Source organism: Diabrotica virgifera, chromosome 5 (genome assembly GCF_917563875.1).
Source record: "Diabrotica virgifera virgifera chromosome 5, PGI_DIABVI_V3a".
NCBI lineage: Eukaryota > Metazoa > Arthropoda > Insecta > Coleoptera > Chrysomelidae > Diabrotica > Diabrotica virgifera.
Window position 1 is genome coordinate 169,603,395 of NC_065447.1, and position 21,352 is coordinate 169,624,746.

At 33.2% G+C, this 21,352-nt stretch overlaps 1 protein-coding gene across 1 annotated transcript; it reads left to right on the plus strand.

The window, feature by feature from the left end:
* Window positions 1-3,684: 3,684 nt before the first annotated feature.
* LOC114330658 (mediator of RNA polymerase II transcription subunit 29) lies at window positions 3,685-19,739 on the plus strand. The gene is made up of 4 exons (XM_028280064.2): window positions 3,685-4,129; window positions 4,188-4,249; window positions 17,098-17,182; window positions 19,412-19,739. Exons 1-4 carry the CDS (start codon window positions 3,950-3,952, stop codon window positions 19,622-19,624), a joined length of 540 nt encoding a protein of 179 aa, XP_028135865.1. The 5' UTR covers window positions 3,685-3,949; the 3' UTR covers window positions 19,625-19,739.
* The last annotated feature ends 1,613 nt before the right edge of the window (window positions 19,740-21,352 follow it).

A 21,352-nucleotide genomic window follows, 5' to 3' on the forward strand; every position in this document is an offset into this window, starting at 1 on the left:
GCACATATATTTTGTCCGACAGAACAGACTTAAACTCTTCGAACAGAGATTAAACTCTCATGCAAAAATCAGACTGCTATTTATTACCAAATGGGCGTTTTAATGAGTGGAACATGTAGAATATGTCAAATGACAGGAATTATGACAGGTGATAAATAGCAGTCTGATTTTTGCATGAGAGTTTAATCTTTGTTCGAAGAGTTTAAGTCTGTTCTGTCGGACAAAATAAATGTGCCGTTCTCGTGGTGTGACCGTTCCAAATTTTTAACCTGTTCCACAATTAAAACTGCCCCTGTTCCAGTGTTCCCATATATCAAAGTTTATCTGACCAGACACCCTTAAGCTATTAACAAATTTTCAGCTTGCTATTAATCAACTTTTTTTTCATACGCGGGATCCAGACCTATATAATATACGTCTGAATTGCCAATATAAATGAGTCAGATTAAATAAATTATTAGAAGAATTTTTTTACTTAGCAAATCAACATTTTTGTTTAATTTTAGTAGTATTTTGTATTTTGACAACGGCACCCGATTTGGGCGTCGAAACGTTAATAAAATTATTTTTTCAATTTAATTGTCGCTTATTTCCCATCTAAATAGTTAATCATAAAAATGCCACAAGGAAATAGCTTCAGAATAACGTGCTTTCTTTTGTTACCCAGGTTGTTTTAGCCTCCTCTGTGGTATATTATCAGAGCCTTCTTTATATATAGCATTATTACATTATTACTACCAATTGGTTGCGTTGCTTCCTGTTGCTTTTCTTTTTATTGATCATTTTACAAGTTTGTTTTAATTTTTTAACCTTGGCTACACTGTATAGTCCAGCCTGCATGCTCGCCTCCGTTAGGTAAATTATTTCGATTAGATTTTTTGCACAAATTTACTCAAAAGAGGTCCTTATAACAAATCCACAGGGCGCCAGGAGGTATCGCGGTCGGAAAGTTGTTTAAACAGTTTTTTTTTAAACAAATTCAAGAAATCAAATTGTTAATTTCGGACAATTTTTTTAGATTCTTTGGGCCATTCTGAGCAAAAATGGTCTCCTGTGATTTTTCTCTAACATTGATTGTTTTCGAGTTATAAGCAATTTAAAATTTGAAAAACGCGAAAATGGCAATTTTCAAGCCTTAATAACTCAGTTAAAAATTATTATTATTAAAGTCAGAAAGTGACCAAATCAAAGTTTAAAGCCCGCCCTACAAGAATCCTGAAGAAATTTTTGTCAATATTTTATTACAAAGCTGTTATATTTTTAATTATTAATAATGAACGCTAAGCGCGTATTGAGGCGACCACGGCCGTCCTCGAGAGAGATCCCCAGAAAAAATAATCACAAAAAATACCCACAAATAATCCCCGGACAAAAAATCCCCACAAAAAATTCCGGACAAATAATCCCCACAATTTTTTTGGACAATATATCCCCACAAAAAATCCCGGACAAAAAATCACCAAGAAATATTTGCTGCCGAATAGTTCTCTAAAAGTTTTCCCGTGAATGCAATCGACGCAAGTTTTTCAGCCTCAGTGCATTATAGAGTTATAGCAATCGCCATGAAAACGATTTTCGAAAATAATGATTAGTAATTAAAATTAAGCGTTAATTTCGATTAGACAATTTCGAATTCCAATTTTGAGTTTTTTCAACAAAAATCGTGGAAGATATGGGAAATGAGCTAAGGCTGTGGGAATCAAATATTTTGCTCACTCTGCTTTGAATAACTCTGTTCAAAACATTGCTTATTCGTGATGATAACTGCTGGTTTGTAATGCAAAAAAACCTGTTTTTTTTTAATTTATCGTCAAAAAATATTTAGTCATCAGTTTCAATTCAATGTAAGCAACATTTCAAAAACCTGCTTTAAAAGCTTTCAAAAGCTATGTCAAAAACCTGTGATCTGTGTCTTCATGTCAAAGCTAAACATTCGTAACAGCGCGTGCGTCTCCCCTCTACTTACAGTCACGTGACACGCTGTCAGATTTTGTCAGGACGTTTGAACATTGAGTCTTATGGGATTATTTTGTTAAACTTGAATATTTTATTTTGTAGTGATAACCGAATACAATTGCTAGAATTCATTAGTTATTAATTTATACTGTAATCTATAGTGCAACAAAAATATTTTCTTTTTCGTTAATAAAAATTTATTGACATAAACTGCGATAGTGAGGTTATGTATACAAAATCAAACTGATAATCAATATTGGAAATAGAAGAATTTATATCAGATTAAGTGCGTTTTTATTTTCTGTTTATATTAATACATAATATCACTAGCGGGACACGGCATTTTTTTTAAATGTTTCATTTAGACATACACAAAGCGTCCTGATAAAATTTCAAAAAACCGCCACCATGAGCAGGTCGGTCGATTTTGCTTTGACACTTTGTTAACGCTCAGAGCGATCACACACTGAGGCTGAAAAACATTTGCGTCGATTACATTTACGGGAAAATTTTTAGATAACTCTTCGGCAGCAAATATTTCTTGGGGATTTTTTGTGGGTATATTTTGTCCAAAAAAATTTGTGGTGATTATTTGTCCGAAATTTTTTGTGGAAATTTTTTGTTTGGGGATTATTTGTGGGGATTTTTTGTGGGGATTCTTTGTCTGGGGATTTTTTGTCCAGGGATAACTTGTGGGGATTAAATGCTGGATATTAAGCAGACTATTTGATTTTGGTCTATGGTGTTTCAGATGGTCTATGTAACCATAGTTTCTATACCTTGCAGGGAAACAGGAAATGGCTGACGAAGTCTTAATTATCTATCGCCAATATCCCATAAGTGATCCATAGGAGTCATTGTGAGGGGACCAATTCAATATTTGAATATTTACTTCACTTAAATATGGAGCAACGACATGCGACACGTGAGGAGGTCATGTCTTGTCATATACTAAAATGAAATTATTTCCTATACCTATACATATCAAGTACACAAGGAAAAAAGTGTTTAAAGAAAGTAAATCTGTGTAATGTACCTTTCGCTATTTAAAGAGTCTCCACGTAAAGACTCCAAATCTGTATTTACTCTCAAGGAAATTCCACCCTAAAATATCACAGAGCCTCCATTAAACAAATTATGGTCTCTCTTATGCTGCGCTGTACATACCGCTCATTTAGTCGACACTATGGGTGTAACTGTAGTCTTATAATATATACTAACTATAGTTGACCTTAATAATAACTCTTAGGTATGGGTGTCCACCAGAACTGTCGTTATGTGCCTTTCTGTTTTTAAAATTTCGTTAGTTTTGTTTCTGTTGAAGAACCTGTTAAAGAATAAAACCGTTTATTTTCGTTGTTTCTAAAGATATAAGTGACATTCAAAAAACAAAATATTCACAAAACATGTCCTCCATACAGTGTGTCTCAAACTTAACATAAAAAACATTTCTTTTCTTCCACCCGGTATAAATTCAAAAAGGAAGTTTGAGTAAACATTTGCCCAATTGAATAAATACCAAAGAAAAATATAAAATAATAAAATAAAAAATATTAGCGGAATCCGTTAATCTGTTCACGAAAAAATCAACTATGAAAATGAGCATAATTTTAGGGAATGCATAACTTTTGAAACTAAGTGTATTATTGGCATCTCTAGTGTATAAAGTATGGCCTACATTTGAATAATTCTCAGCTCGTCAGCTCAAATCAGCTGTCAAAGTGTCTAAGTAAAACTAATTTGACGTCAACTGTCAATTTATTATTTTAATATTTGAAAACAAAAAATAAATAATAATAAAGCTGTATAACATCCATAACATCACCAGTTTGAAATCCAAATCCAAGCTGAATTTATTCTGGATGTCTACAGCAACAAATTAGAGAATAGTGTAGTGTAGCCTAGTTTATCCTGATTTTTTGTTATCACATCAAGACATATTTTTTTTCTTTGATAATATTACCAAATATATTACCCATAGTACTGTTTCAAGATGATGAACATACTTCTTCAACAACAACAGCAACAACAACAACAGCAGCAGCAACAGCAACAACAGAACCCGCAACAGCCACTCATGCAACAGCAAGTACAACAACCACAGCAGCAGCAACCCTTAGATAATATTTCAAAAATTAAGTCATTGATAGGACCCTTAAGAGAGTCTCTCTCGGTAAGATTTTGTAAAAAAAATGTAAAGGAATGAGTTTTATACAGAAAATTGTTTTTAGAATACCATTAAAACTTCGGCACAAACACTTATACAAAACAGTCAAGTGGATGTTGGTTCACAGTAAGTACATTGTTTAGTTAATATACTTTACTTCCACAGAACAAAACATGACTTTCTAATTTTACATTGGAACCTCATTAAAACAGCATGGGCTAAGGTGCTGGAAGTGGTAAAAATTAAGCACGTTATATCTACAAAAACCTTAGTGTATCACACCATTATCTGCCCTAGTTTGTCTTCTTCTTATGGTGCCTATCCCTTCCAGATGTTGGCACTCAGAATGGTCATCCTAACTTTGCTTGCTGCTATTCAGAATAGTCTGGTTGTAATGTAACCACTTTCTCAAGTTTTAAAGCCAAGATATTCTTCTTCTCTGTGGTCCTCTCTAGTGATGTAAAATTTCCGGGAAGATTCAAATGCCAGAAAGTTTCCTGAAATATTGGAAACTTTCGGAAACTTATGGAAATATTGTATTTTTATTTAAATTCTTATAATGAATCATACAAATCAAAAGTTAGCCTTATTCATTGTTGTAGTATTCCGACTACAGAAAAAATCTGTTAAAAATTAAATGTCTAAAAATACTTACTTAAAATTTAATTACCTTAATTAAAAAAATACTGCACTTTTGGTGCACATTCTTTGCCAACAGATTATACAATCTACTGATCGTGCTGAAAGTCAAATAAAATCCATTGATCAAAGGTCTGATTTTGCACAGAACTTTATTAGTTCTGTAAAAATGTTGAGATGATTGGTTATTTTCTTGTCTATATACTGCATAGCTAATAATATTAGCTCTATAGCATATATTATATGCTCTTCAGTGAGGCTTTGTCCTGTTAAAGAAGGATCAAGTAAGTTTGCAGCATAGTGCACAGGCCCCACTGCCATTTTTTTCTTTTTTCTAATTTAGATAAGCATTCGTTTTCCTCAGACTTACTGATTGGAAGTAATTGAATATTCTCGGTAAAAATATTTTCTATATCCTTAAATGCCTCGACAACCGGGATATTTTAAACACATTCCCTTCCCATCAAGTACAGTGCCGGCAAAAAAATCTTTACGTTGCCAAATAAATCACCAAATTTGAAGACAATTTGCATGCGTTCTGTCCGCGCTTGGCGGGGAGGGTAGGGGAGGGTGATAGCATACTTGCGATGGCAATTATCTGTAGTTTACGGACCGATTGGCTTATTTAGGGTATTCTGCGAGTTTGCACTGTAAACAGTTGGCTTGGTGCGGGTAGTAAGTGTTTAACTTCTTCTCATTTACTGCGTAAAATTTGAGATTGTCAAATTCTAAATTGAACTGACAAATATGGGTCAAAAGAAACTCACAAAAGACGAGAAGGTTTGTGCTTTAACATTACTGGAGAAAGGAGACTCTGTAATTACTGTAGCATCTGAAATTGGTGCTTCAAGAGGGGCTATTTATCAACTGAAACGTTCGGCTGCAAGATTTCAGTTGATAAATAGCCCCTCTTGAAGCACCAATATCACGTGCTACTGTAATTACAAAATCTCCTTTCTCCGGTAATGTTAAAGCACGAACCTTCTCCTCTTTTGGGAGGTTTCTTTCGACCCATATTTGTCAGTTCAATTTAGAATTTGACGATCTCAAACTTTACACGATAAATGAGAAGAAGTTTAACACTGACGACCCGCACAAAGCCAACTGTTTACAGTGCAAACACGCAGAATACCCCAAATTAGCCAAGGGGTCCGTAAACTACAGATAATTGTCATCGCAAGTACGCTATCACCCACCCCTACCCTTCCCTTCAAGCGCAGACAGAACGCAAATTGTCTTCAAATTTGGTGATTTATTTGGCAATGTAAAGATTTTTTTTGCCAGCACTGTAATCCATTTCACAATTGGTGTTAGCACAACTGCTACTTTTTGCAACTTTATCCAAAATATTTCATCATCGAGACAGTTTTGTTTAAGATTTCGTGAACATTTTAATTTTCTCCCTCTATGACCATAAGCATTTGTAAAGCACTTTTAGACGCAATAAGGCTATTTATACAATTAAGGAAACCCTACCTTGATTTTACAGGAAGTTTTAATGGTATAACCTTATTGTAGTTTTGAAGCTGGATTTTATTAAATCGGGCAAGAGATATGTGGGAACCAGGGCCGCGCCAGCACATGGTAGCGCCTGTGTGCAAAATATTTAATGGCGCCCAAAATTAACAATTATTATTTATTGTAACCACAAGATCTATGGAAATATGCGCATATGCGGATGATGTTGCCATGATAAGCCGCAACAAAAGGATATTAAGCAAAAAATCTATACATCTGAAACGGGAGGAAGCTGCTAGGTTTGGTCTATATATAAAAATGAAAATAAAACAAAATATATGGAGTGCATAAGGTCCAATCAACATGAGAATCTGAAGGTAGACAACCATACCTACGAATATGTCTCAAATTTTCCCTACCTAGGTTCAATAATAAATGACAACAATAACACATCAAGAAGTACAACCACGGATTCTTAGCTTTAATAAGTGTTTTATGCATACAAAGACTTAATGAAAAGTAAGTAACTGAATCGTGAGTCTAAGCTAAGAATATACAAAACAGTAATTAAATCAGTGGTCACATATGGATGTGAAACGTGGACCCTCTCAACTACTGATGAAAATCAACTGAGAATATTTGAGTGCAAGATACTAAGGAAGATATTTGGACCAACACATTGCAGCGATGGTTCGTGGATAATTAAAATGAACCACGAGCTGGATGAACTAATGCAGAGCGCAGGTATTGTTAGATTTGTAAAGTCTCAAAGACTAAGCTCGCTTAGTCACTTAGAAAGAATGCCAGATAATCGAGCTGTGAAAGTAATCCAGAGATATAAGCCCCAAGGAAACAGATCAAGAAGAAGGCCCCGTAAAAGATGGATGGACGACGCAGAGAGGGATCTTAAAGCCATGAACATCAGGCAGTGGCGAAGGAAAGTATCCAGAAAAACATTGTTAAGCAGGCCAAGACTCACAAAGGGTTGTAGCGCCATTAGAAGAAGAATAATTTATTGTAACCAGCGGCGCGCCCAGGGTGGTTTTGAAGTTTGAGGGGGGTTTAAAATATATAAAGAATAGTATGACAACGTAACTTGTCTTTCACAAACAATACAGAAAAATTTCTGAGCCCAAGCCAACACTCCCCAGAAGAAAATTCTAGGTGCGCTACTGATTGTAACCAAACAAAAATAACTAAAAATTCTCTCACATTCGACAGGAAAAGAAAGTAAGTTTAAATAATTAAATAAAAAATCTTTGGCATAACAACATAAAAAACTAAACATGAAATAGCTATTTTATAAAAAAATAATTTTTCGCGCCTTCAGTTCGGAAAATCTTTTTAATATGGTGAATATATAAATTTTTATTTAATACTGACGACTCTATAGAGATGACAGATAAATTTTTTTTATAAGTTTCAATTTAGAAAAAGATCGTTCAGCAGTGGCATTAGATATGGGCAGAGTGAGCAGAATGCGAAGAGCAATAATTGTTAAATTTGGGTAAACTGCAGTAGATTCGTTTAAAAATATAAATTTTAAAATTTTACAAACATCATTATTTAATTGCTGCTGTGGATGAGAATTGCCAAGAGTAGAAATCGATGGAAGCAAATGGAAGAGGCCTATGTCCAGCAGTGGACGAACACAGGCTGAAGAAGAAGAAGATTATTTAATTATTTTAACAAAGGCCGAAGTTGTATAATTTCTTCAAACAAATCGTCTCCCGCCTAGATGATCATTAAATCTCATTTTTTTACAAATTTTTACAAAATAGTTTTAATTATTGTGAGTTTTCTGTAATGTTGTTCAAATTATATAAAAATTTGGGTTTTCCAATATGGAAAATCTTTCATTTACTGAAATTAATCTTTGGTCGAGAACATAATAAAAGAAATGAACTTTGTATGACATTTTAGGATCCAAAATAAGTTCGTCTTTATGTACGCAGTCGAACTGTCTGCTTTTGTTCCGACGCCGTAGCTGTGGCTGGTTGAAAACTGAGCTCCACTGCGTACTCCACATCCAGTTTCTCTACAGTCTCATGTGCTGTGGTAATAACAAAATTAAATTTGCTATCTCTCCGAAACCCGAGCAAGAATTATTGTTTTAACTCTTGTAAAGCATTTACATAACGCAGGCTGCATATCTTATTGTTTTTGATTGTAAAATTTTGCTAACGAAGTTAACTTTCATCAGAACTTAATACCATACTGAGCATATGATTATAAATGTTGATATTTTATCTCCTACACATCTAGCTTAATATTTTGAATCAAGATCAAATTTATGCGAATGTGTTATCTCAAATAAAGCATCATAAATTTCTGCCAAATTTTTGTAGAATGGCTTTAAAGCATAAATTCTGCTGGACCGGTGGCTTGGTGGCTGCGTTTCTGTAGGTACATACATGATTTTTTTGTTTATGCAGATTGTATAAATCAAGACGTAATGTGCCTACATTTGAAGTTAAGTTAACCAGGGAGGCAAGGTCGGTAAATGGGTAAGTGTTGTTTTGACCGGCGTAAAATTTTTGTAACAACACTAGTGGCGCCTGTGTGCGCTGCACACATTGCACACGTGGACGGCGCGGCCCTGGTGGGAACTAGCTACATTTTTATTATAAAAATAATGAAGCTAATATTTCAATTTTCAATTAAATTTAAATTAAAATCAACAAATCATTCAACCACAAAAAGAAACTAAAAACAATTGGCAGTGGTGTAGGTTCGCCGGTTGTGTGAATTAAATAGCGCGCTACTTCCTTGTAAATTCATGTCACGTCACGTCACTGACTCTTATGTCCAAAAGGCTCTTGGAAATATTCTCAAACGTTTTCTGAAATATTATGGAAAGTTCTTGGAAGTATTATGGGAAGTTCCCGGAAATATTCTCGAAAGTTCTCGGAAATATTCTCGAGAATTTTCCATTGAAAGTTTCCGGGAATATTCGCGGTAAGGAGAATATTTCCATTTTTTATAGGCGAATATTCTCGGAAACTTTCCAATGTTCGCGAATATTCGCTTGGAAATATTCTCGACTCACATCACTAGTCCCCTCCTTCCCAATACCTTGCCCTGAAGAATGAGTTGCAACAAGCTATATCTTTGTTCATTCCCCATAACATAGCCAAGATATTCTAGTTTGTGCTCTTTGATTATGTTAATAGTCTCGCATTTTTTGACCATTCTATGTACAGTCCGTCCAAAGTCCAATATACTTACTTTGCATGTAAATTTACTATGTCAGATCTAATTTGGCATTGTTGCCCAATTACAAAAAACTCTTGAATTTATTTTTAATCAAATATATCAGATAATTTTTGCGGAAGTGGATTATACAGCAAAACAAATTAATATTCAATGTAAATAAATAAAAACTAGAAATTAAAAACAAGAATTAAGTTATAATCTTATGTTAAAGTAAATAATAAAAACAGTAAATATAATAAAACAAATACCTATAGTAAAGAATAAAAACAAATATGAAGTGTCATCACCTCAACTGTCAAATAAATGTTACCAATCGCAGTAAAATAAATTTACCTTCGTTCGATCGCAGTTAGAGTGTAATCTGAACAAGTGTGCTTTATAAAAACGCTTTATATTCCACTTATACGCTGTGAGCTCGTACGTAGAGGGGATATTTATAAATTCGCGAGCGCCAGTAGTGGCAAGTCTGTAAACGTTTACCGGAAATTTGACATAAATGTCAAAGTGATTAATTTAAAATTAAAAATAAAAACATTAATTATAAAAAATATTAGTTGGTCAAAGCTGTGGTATATATTTTTACCTTAAATATACTTACATTTTAAATACTGAATTTACGTTTTTTTAATGTTCCGTAATATGTAATTATAAATTAATCTATTAATATTAGCGCCATCTGCACGATAATTGTGAAAGTATCCGAAGTAAGAAATTAATATTTCATCAATAGAACGTCAAAATGATTAGCAAAATCTTAAAAAAATCTATTACAATTTAATTACTTTTTAGCGTTGTAAATATTAAGCGATAACAATTAAATAATAAATTTAAAAATTACCGGTGAAAGTTGAATTAGTAATCCGCCAGGAGCGACACCAGCGAAGCTCAGAGCGTATACAAATTAAATGAAACAAGTTAGGGTATGTTTCTTTAAATGTACATTAATAGAAATCTTCCAATATTATTTCTACACGTATATAATAAAATATGTCTAGTGGCTGTAATTCCAGTGTACTTGGCTAAATGATTCTAAGAAGGAACAGACTTACCACCTAAATATTTCGTGTTGATATCATGTGACCTCACGGGCTATGACGCAGATGACATGCAACGGTAAGTATATTGGACACGACTGTAGGACCTTAACATTAGTACAACACTATCCATCCATGAAATTTTTAAAACGCTCGAAGATATGTTCAGAGTACATAACATCGGGAACAGAATGCATTGTTGTCTCACTGCTCTATCTATGGAGACTGCCTCTGTCAACTGGTCATCCACTTTAATGTTGGCAGTTTTGTTGTAATAGAAATTATATGATTCTCTATCATCTAATCCCGTTTTTTCAGCTTATCATGTTTTCTCTATCAAATACCTTGTTGTAATCGATAAAACAAAAAATATATATGTCACAGTTGACATCCTTGCATCTCTGCATAAGTGCTTGGGCAGGGAATACAGCCTCTCGGGTGCCTAAGGCATCACAGAATCCAAATTGTGTCCATGGTACTTGTTCTTCGAATTTTTTAAATATTCTGCTGTGTATCACTTTTAAAAATGTTTTAATACACTGCGGTGCAAAAAAATCGATCCACTAAAAATTTGGTCATTTTTGATGTTTCGAATTTCCTAAACCTGTTGTCCGATTTAAGTGATTTTTTACCACGTTATAGCCTTATTCATTGACTATATCCCTGTAATAATATTGTTGCTAGACAGTCAAACTATCATTGTATACCGGGTGTACGAATCAAACTGTGTTTTTTTCTCAAAGTTCGCATCACCCTGTGGACTATTCTGGCATTTATAAAATACTGAAATTAAAACCCAACTATAGCCTCAGGTTTTCTTAACATTCTGTTTTTAGATTTATTCGCTTATGTTGGATAATAAAAAAGTTAAGTACTTTAACAACTGGCTATGTTCGTCATCAGTACAGGGTGTTTCTAAAATATTTGCACAAAACTTTAAGGGGTTATTGTACATGAGAAAATAATGACAATTTGCTTTATAACCATATGTCCGCAAACGCTTCGTTTCCGAGATACGGGATGTTCAATTTTTTTTACAAACTGATGATTTACTTATTGCTTTAAAACCAGTTGAAATGTGCAAATCAAATTTGGTGGGTTTTAAGACGTAGTTATTGCACATTTTTTGACATACAATTAAGACTTTAATATTCACAATTGTATGTCAAAAAATGTGCAATAACTACGTTTTAAAACCCACCGAATTTGATATGCATATCTCAACTGGTTTTAAAGGAATAAATAAATCGTCAGTTTGTAAAAAAGAAATTGAACATCCCGTATCTCGGAAACAAAGCGTTTGCGGACATATGATTATAAAAAAAATTGTCATTATTTTCTCATGTAAAATTACCCCTTAAAGTTTGTCTCACTTATTTAGAAACACCCTGTACTGATGACGAACATGGCCAGTTGTTAAAGTACCTAACTTTTTTATTATTCAACATAATCGAATGAATCGAAAGACAAAATATTAAGAAAACCTGAGGCTATAGTTGGGTTTTAATTTCAGTATTTTATAAATGCTAAAATAGTCTACAAGGTGATGCGAACTTTGAGAAAAAAAAACACAGTTTTATTCGTACACCCTGTATACAATGACAGTTTAACTGTCTAGCAACAATATTATTACATCGCTATTGTCAATGGATAAGGCTATAACGTGGTAAAAAATCACTTAAATCGGACAACAGGTTTAGGAAATTCAAAACATCAAAAATGACCAAATTTTTAGTGGATCGATTTTTTTGCACCGCAGTGTAGTTTCTATCCTTGTGGGACCGGTCCTCACCGGAGGGACCGCAGACGTTCGGATACAATTAGCGTCTCTTTGCAAAGACGATGATGTCGACTTTGCAAAGTAACAAGACACTTGTTAACAATTTTTGATATTGATAAAGCTACTTTACTCTTGAACAAGAGTATTTTTTGACATACCTCGTATGAAATTAATAAAATTTAATATCTGTTAGTTTTTTTTAAACTGATAATAAAAAGTTATCAATAGGTTCCAAGGTACGCAGACATACTGTATAAGAGCTCAAAAAAAGCTTGTTATTAAATGTATTTTAGGTACCTAAGTTGTACAGAAAAAGGTTTTGATGACTTTGTACAAACAGTTTTTTAACTGATATTTTTGGGTTATTGTATTACATTTTTTTATCTTTCTTAATATTCCCAAAAGGGAAGTTGTTTATTTCATGTTTAAAGCAAAATAGTTTAGTGCATTTTAAAGATTACATCTTAAGCTTTAAAAAACACCTATAAAATTGTAATATCTGTTCAAACTTGAGTAATACGCCCTTAAGGTGGTAGTAATTCTGTAAAACTACGAAGTTCTCAAAAATTACATCTTTTGGGGAGGCCGTATCATTTGAATTAAATTTTTGAGATTTTTTTGAATAGTACATCATTTAGTACAGTGTCACAGATTAATATACGTATTAAATTTTATTTTTCTTTGTCGATTTTTATTATTAATAATATTTTTCTGTTAAGATACTTACGTTATTTATGAGTATTCATTTATAGATTAATACCTTGAAACTATCGTATGTTTTCTTAAGCGACAAACTTCAACTTAAATTTACACAGACAAGGTCTGACAAAGTATCTTATGTTACATAATTTAATAAAAGAATGTTATATTACAGTTGTTTTTTCTTAAATTGATATTTTTTTTATGTACTAAGTAATTTATCACAGTTTCAAAATTTTAATTATTTTAACCAAAAAGTCGGTAGAAGAAAAAGTCGTCTCCTGTAAAATGTGCGTTTTGTCGGTTACGATGTTTTGTCAAAAACCCAAGATCGCAAGATTTTTCTTTCAAAGGTGGCTAGCAATGTTTCCTCTCTTTTAGTGAGTGTCCAGGTTTCTGAGCCGTATGTGGGTACTGATTAGCAATTGTTACTTCTGTTAATTTCTTTGTCGATGTTGTTTTATTTAACCCTTTCCATGCGAATGACGTCGAAAGATATCTTAAGTCACAGGCGCATGACTTCTTTAGACACCATCGACACAGACCCATAAATTACTTTAGTATATGATCAGCACGTCAGCCTCAAGTGAACGACGTCTTCCGAAATCATTCCAGTCTTCCTCCTGCTTGCCACTCAGCATTTTATCAAAATGATTGGACCATCTATTTTATATCTGCCCTTTTTCATTAATTATAGAGCCATCTTTATCTTTACAGACTAATACTCTGGATTTGAACACTTTTCTACCACTATTCATTTGTTGGTAGAATCTTCGTGGGTCTTTTAATATAGAATTTATGGTACATAAACTAAAATTACTTAAAAAAAAAATAAAAACCTTATCTTGTAAAAGGTATATTTAAAATCCCTAAAAAGGGCTGTATCACAACAAAACGTTTTCGGAATCAATATTCCATCATCAGTGTTATCAAAGGTTTACATGCTTTAAGCCACCAAAATTTACAGGTAAAAACCCCTAAATTGATATTAAACAGTTGGGGTTACAATATTATCTGATTTTAGAGGATGTTAAAAATATTTTCAGATTAACCCCTGGCATCACATGACATCAACCATATTGGTTGGGAAATTGTAGGTAGAACCTTACATGGCAGAGTTTAGGTGACAACAAAATTACTTACATTAGAAAACATTAAGTAAGATCATCAAATCTTAATGTTTCAATTATTACAATCAAATACAATCAAACCTGTAGTAAAGATTAGAAAACAATGAAACTATTCTCCAATATGGGTTCTCCTCCCATAGTAGGTCTGCTAACAGGTCACTTTAAGCTGAATAGTCAGTTGAAGCTGATGGGATTTGCAGACGATGACCTATGCAGATTCTGTCTCCTAGAAGAAGAAACAGCAGAGCACCAGTGTGATAAGTGTGTGGTTCTTTGCATTCAGCAAAGAAAGGCCACTGGCAAAGAGCTACATAAAGTGTTCAGTCTCAAAGTTATTAGACCTTTTAAAAAAGTCAGGCTAAAGAATGTAATCTAGGACTACAATATAGATCTGAATAGGTTGTAGGGAATAAGCCAAAAGCCACCTCATTGACTCTATCTATGGGTTCTCCTTGCATGCATATTTTTCGATTATAATATAAATAATCATTAGCACATACATGAACAGTTTCATAAAGAGCTCACATCATTTTCTACAAAAACTAGCCAAAAAAGATTACAACCCCAATAATATTCTAGTCAGTTTTGACATTATCAGCCTATTCACTAATGTGCCTTTGAAAAAATATTTTAAAAAACAAGAAGAACCAAATTAGAAAGGAATGATACACATTGAGAGCAAAAACCAACTGGATGTATCAACTATTCGCCGTATGCAAGTGCTTGGAGGGGATACGAGAAACGATCGTGCGCGAATAGCGGAGAAATCGTGCAACTTTCTTAAATAATTCATTGTCAATTGAAATTGTCAAATTAACGTATATTTCATATCTACTGTCAAAGAAGAAGAAAAATTATCTGTTGCTCCACAATATTGATATGATATGCAATTATTATATAAAAGTAAATTTAATTAATTGTATTTTGCTTGTAGTAGTGCATTTTAATAATTAATTTTATTTACTACATACAATTGTAACAATTGTTTACCTTTTAATAACATAACCTTAATATTACTTTTTCTTATAATTTTTTTGGGCTATGGCCTAGACAATTGTCCAGTAACCAGGACCAATATGATTGGCCAATATAATTAAAAGTGCGAAAAATGTTGCCGAGCTATGAAACCAGGTGTCGTTTTTCCGAACTTGCACGGTCCCAATAATGAAGCCATTAACACTATGCCACAGTATTCTTCTTCTTTGTGTGCCTTGCTTCGATTTTGCCCTGAATGATCAACAGGTCTTCTTCTTCTTCTTCTTCTTCTTGTATAGACATGACTGTCTGTTTTTTCAATGTGCCTCTAGTAAGTTGTAGTTCCATCGTTTTCGTGGTCTTCCCACTGATCGTCTTCATATTGGGGAACCGTCTCTAGCTGTCCTGACTACTCTATTTGTTGTCATTCGGCTTATCTGGTCATTTTATTCTATTCTTCTGTTTCTTACCCAGTTATTAACGTTATCCACCTTGCATCTCCGTCGTATATCTGTACTTCTAGCTCTGTCCCATAGAGTCGTTTTGTCCTCTCTGTGTCGGGTCGTGTTTCTGCCGCGTATGTCGTTATTGGTCTGATGACTGTTTTGTAAATTCTGCCTTTCATTTCTTTTCCGATATTTTTATTTCTCCATATTGTGTCATTCAGGCAACCTGCGGCTCTGTTTGCTCTTTTCACTTGATCTTCCACTTCTGTTTCGAGCCTTCCGTAGCTAGATAGTGTGATGCCTAGGTATTTAAACTCCATCAGAGAGTTTGATATCATTTTGTTGTTAATTTTAATGTTGTGTTTAATAAGTTAATCCCTCTGTAATTCTCCGGGTCTGATTTGTCTCCTTTTTTGAAGAGAGGTATTAGGATGCTTGATCTCCATGATCAACAGGTGTATGCGATATTTAGGTCCTGTCATTATATGACCGATGTACCTTTATTGTACATTTATTTTTTTATAGAAAGGTATTGAACCTTTCTCATTTTTATGATGTTGCTCAATTCTCGCTCTTTGTGCATAGTCTCCAGCACACGTTCGTTAGATATGTGTGCTGTCCACGGGATTCTGAGCATGCGACATTAACACCACAACTCAAATGCTTTCACAGTATTGGGACCGTGCAAGTTCCGCAAAGAGACACCTGGTTTCTACGCTCAGCAACATTATTCGCACTTTTAATTATATTGGCCAATTATATTAGTCCTGATTACTGGATAATTGTCAAGGCCATAGTCCAAAAAAATAATAAGAAGAAAAAATAAGATTCAGGTTATGTTATTAAAACGTAAACAATTGTATGTAGTAAATAAAATTAGTTATTAAAATGCAGTACTGCAAGCAAAATACAATTAATTAAATTTACCTTCATATAATAATTGCATATCATATCAATATTGTGGAGCAATATATAATTTTTCTTCTTCAATGACAGTAGGTATGAGATATACGTCAATTTGACAATTTCAATTGACAATATGAATTATTTAAGAAAGTTGCAATATTTCTCCGCTATTCTCGCACGCTCGTTTCTCGTATCCCCTCCAAGTACTTGCACACCGCGAATAGTTGAGATTAATTATCCATTTGGCCGTATGAACCAGAAGCACTGAATAAATTTTTGATGGACATTAACTGTCATAGGGAATCAGTCAATCACCATGGAAACAGATAACAACAACTCACTACCTTTTATGGACATATTAATTACAAGAGGATATAGAATGTGTAACCAAAGTATACAGAAAACCAACACAGACGAACATATTTAAATTATCACTCAAATCCAAACATTGAATATCAAAAAGGGAATTATCATATGGCTTTCCGTTTACTTTTGTTATAATAATATACGTACGTAGATAGTTGCCTAAATCACTGAATATGTATAAGTCAGAAATTACCATTTTGTTGTCGGGCAGAAGTCACTAAATGTTCGTTTTCTAAAATCTGTTGATTTGGACTTAGTGACTTTTGCAGCGACGACGACGATATAATCTTCATGTAAGTATATTTGAAGTCTGCACTTGTTTCAGGAAAGGTGTGGATGTACAAATTCCTCGGTTTGACAAAAATTTGGAAGAATTCTACTCAATCTGTGATCAAATAGAATTACATTTGGTAAGATATATATCAATAATATGTATAAAATAGTGATATTTTTATATACAGGGTGTAACAAAAAGGCAGGTTATAAATTAAATCACATATTTTGGGACCAAAAATAGTTTGATTGAACCTAACTTACCTTAATACAAATGTGCACATAAAAAAGCTTCAGCCCTTTGAAGTTACAAAATGAAAATCGATTTTTTTCAATATATCGAAAACTCTTTGAGATTTTTTATTGAAAAAGGACATGCGGCAATCTTCTGACAGGAATATCTTTAAAAAAATAATAGTGAAATTTGTGCACCCCATAAAAATTTTATAGGAGTATTGTTCCCTTAAAACTATCCCAATTTTTTGTATACGTTCCAATTAAATTATTATTGTGGTATGTACCATTAGTTAAACACAATGTTATTAAAGTTTTTTTGCCTTTTAGTAATTTTTTGATAAGTCAGTTTTTATCGAGATATTTTGAACATTTGTAAAACCCACCACATATTTGTATATGGTTAAGTAAGATTATAGAATATTATTTTCATAATATTATTACCAGATTTAATCTTACTTAACCATATACAAATACGTTGTGGATTTTACATATGTTTAAAGTATCTTAATAAAAACTGGCTGAACGAAAAAGTACTAACAGGCAAAAAAAGTTTTAAAAACGTTGTATCTAACTAATGGTACCACAATAATAATTTAATTGGAACATACACAAAAATTGGAGGGGAGGGGATTAAGGGAACAAAGCCCCTATAATTTTTATAGGGTGCACAAGGACCCCGCAGAAACCTTATGGGAAATGGCTCTCTGTCAAATGCTCTGAAACTTTGGGTTCTGGTAGTCCTTGATATGTAGAACAATAGACTCAATGGGCGCGTAGCTCTAAAAAATCATGCTTTTGAGATATAAGCCTCTGAAGTTATAGGTACAGTGAGGACGTTTGAGTTGGAATAAGTACATTCATTTTCTCGAGAATGGGCGAATTTGGAGATAAATTACGAATCAGGTCGATTTTTATTTTTAAATTATAATTTTTTGGCATTATATATCATACTAGTGACGTCATCCATCTGGGCGTGATAACGCAATCGATGATTTTTTTTAAATAAGAATAGGGGTCGTGAGATAGCTCATTTGAAAGTTTATACAATTCTCTATTAACTAATATAAATATTAACATAATTATTTATACAAGGTGCCAAAAAATTTGTTTTAATTAAATTAATTGAGACAAAAAGAAGAATGTATAATATAATTTGTTTAATTCGAAATACATTTTACTGCTGTCAGAAAACAGAAAAAAATGTTAATTTGAAAAATTAAACATTGCATTTCGCTTAAATTAAATGTTCAAACTGCTAAGAGGCAGGTGGGTGGCAGCTTTAATATTGAATTTAAGCGAAAAACAATATTTATTTATCAAATAAACATTTTCCCCTGTTTTCGGACAACAGTAAAATGTATTTCGAATTAAATAAATTATATACATTCTTCTTTTTGTCTCAATTAATTAAATTCAAAAAAAAATTGGGCACCCTGTATAAATAATTATGTTAATGTTTATATTACTGAATAGAGAACTGAATACCCTTTCAAATGAGCTATCACACGACCCCCATTCTTATTTAAAAAAATCATCGATTGCGTCATCACGCCCAGATGGATGACGTCACTATTATGATATATATGCCAAAAAAATAAAATTTATAAATTAAAATCGACCTGCTTCGTAATTTATCTCCAGAGTCACCCATTCTCGAGAAAATGAATTTATTTCAACTCAAGCGTCCTCACTGTACCTATAACTTCAGAGGCGTATATCTTAAAACCATGATTTTTTTGGAGACACGCGCCCATTGAGTCTTTTGTTCTACACATCAAGGACTACCAGAGCCCAAAGTTTCAGAGCATTTGACAGAGAGACATTTCCGATAAGGTTTCTGCGGGGTCCTTTCACTGTTACTTTTTTTTTAATATATACCGGTCATACGAATCCCACATGTCCATTTTCAATAAAAAATATAGTTTTCGATATATTGGAAAAAATCGATTTTCATTTTGTAACTTCAAAGGGCTGTTACTTTTTTATGTGCACATTTGTACTGAGGTAACTTCGGTTCAATTGAACTATTTTTGGACCCAGAATATGTGATTTAATTTATGACTTGCCTTTTTGTTAAACCCTGTATATTCATCACAATAATTAATTTATCTCCTTAATTTATTTTTTAGAAAACTTCACTGAAGTGCTTATCTCAACAAGAAAGTAGCAACAGATATTTAAATCTTCCTGTAGCACCCACCAAAAGCGAGAGCTTGGGTCTTAATGACAACACCTTAACATATCCGCAGTTTTTGGCTACTGCTACAGCACAAGTTTCCTACACAAAGGAAATTCATGATACACTGGTGGCTGCTGCACAGAATATATCTCCTTCCGATTGACTGTTTCAACTCTAGGTCTAGGATAGTTAACATGGAATGATTATTTATTATATGTGTTTTATAAAAAGTATCAAGTGATTATGTTTTTATATAAATAAAGCGCACTCCATCTTTATTAAGGTCTCACATGCTTTATACTTTAGAAGTTTAGTGATAATTATAATTATTTGGATCCTATTTACTGCTGCTCTGAAGGACTGGCTAGAAAGCAGTTGAATCATTCTGAGATGTGGGAGCCAATACATTGGGTGGTATGAATAAAATCGGAGTATAAACCCCGAGTATGTTTTCATAAGTATGAGCATAAAGTATAAGTTTGTACTCTATTTCATATGAATAAACATATTTTGATGTGATGAGTTTCTGCTCACAGTACATAAGTGTAGATACTCTCTATTTAATTTGGAAATCGTTGTTTTAAGGCCTGGTTTGTCTGCTAAGATCGGCCCGAAATATCTCGTTGATATAGCATGAAAAAGATCGCTTTATCTAATTATTCCGTTCAAAAGTTTCTCTTTGTGGTTTGTATACACGCAGTTATTTCGTTGCGATATAAGTTTCGGTGTCAGTTTTATGTGTATTTAAAAGGAACTCTCCCTAAAAATAATGAATACAGACATGCTTTTCTTTATTGCTATCATCTTAAGAAAAACAGGATGACGACGATGCGTCCGCTTTATTAAATATAATGAAAATAATACAAGTCTGAAAATGTTTGAGATTGAATAGATCCAAAGACTTTAAGAAATGTTGGTAGGAAATCATCTTGTGAACAGTAAATTCCATTTAAAGGAATTTTTTCGTTTAACTCTGCAACTGTTCCCTGTTCCATACTGTACTGGATTATATAGAGGAAGAAATAACTTCGCAACCTACAAACAAACATCCAAGATCTGCTTCTCTCAAAGAAGAGAAGTTATTTTTCTTTGGGAGAAAATTTTTCTATTAATATTTCATCCTCTAGTACAGACAACTCTAAAATATGATATTTCTTACCGATGGACATCTATGAGATACTTAAGGAAGTCTCTACTAACAAAAAAATGGAATTTTTTTTAAAGAAATACAAATTTTCTGTAAATGTGTGCCGTTCTTAACTCGTTGAAATCAAAAAGCGTTTGATTGAAATGAACTGTTGTTCACGAACAATCGTACACCTTTCCAAAATTTCGTTCCGATCTTTTATACAAACCGTTCATATTTATTTCACATATATTGGGTTTTAATGGAAACGGTAACGTACTTTTTCGTGCCATATCGCGGAAATATCTCGGGCCGACCTGGTCAGACAAACCAGGCTTTTTATACAAAGAGTATTTGTATTTCTAAAGGGCACAATTAACCACGTTGCTATGCCATAACCTTCATCTTCTAAAATTATTGCATTTGACCTCCTAAACTCATTTTTATCAATATGTACAAATTTATGAGTTGCTTCATATCTGTAAATCATGGATAGATCCTGGCCATGATGCGTCTACGCCTACGCTTGTAAACCACTCTTCACCATGAAAAGGTGGTTTTTTATTTTTTATGTGATGCAATCGATCACACCCAGGGCACATGAAAAAGTGTACTTTGTTTGCCATCTTTCTTTAGCTTCTATTATATCCGCCGGAGTATGAGGAAATTTTATCCAACGTACGCGTTTTTCTATTATCTGGTCAACAACTTCGGTCACAACCTTGTACACAGGAGATTGATGAACACCAATATCTTCTCCTCCTC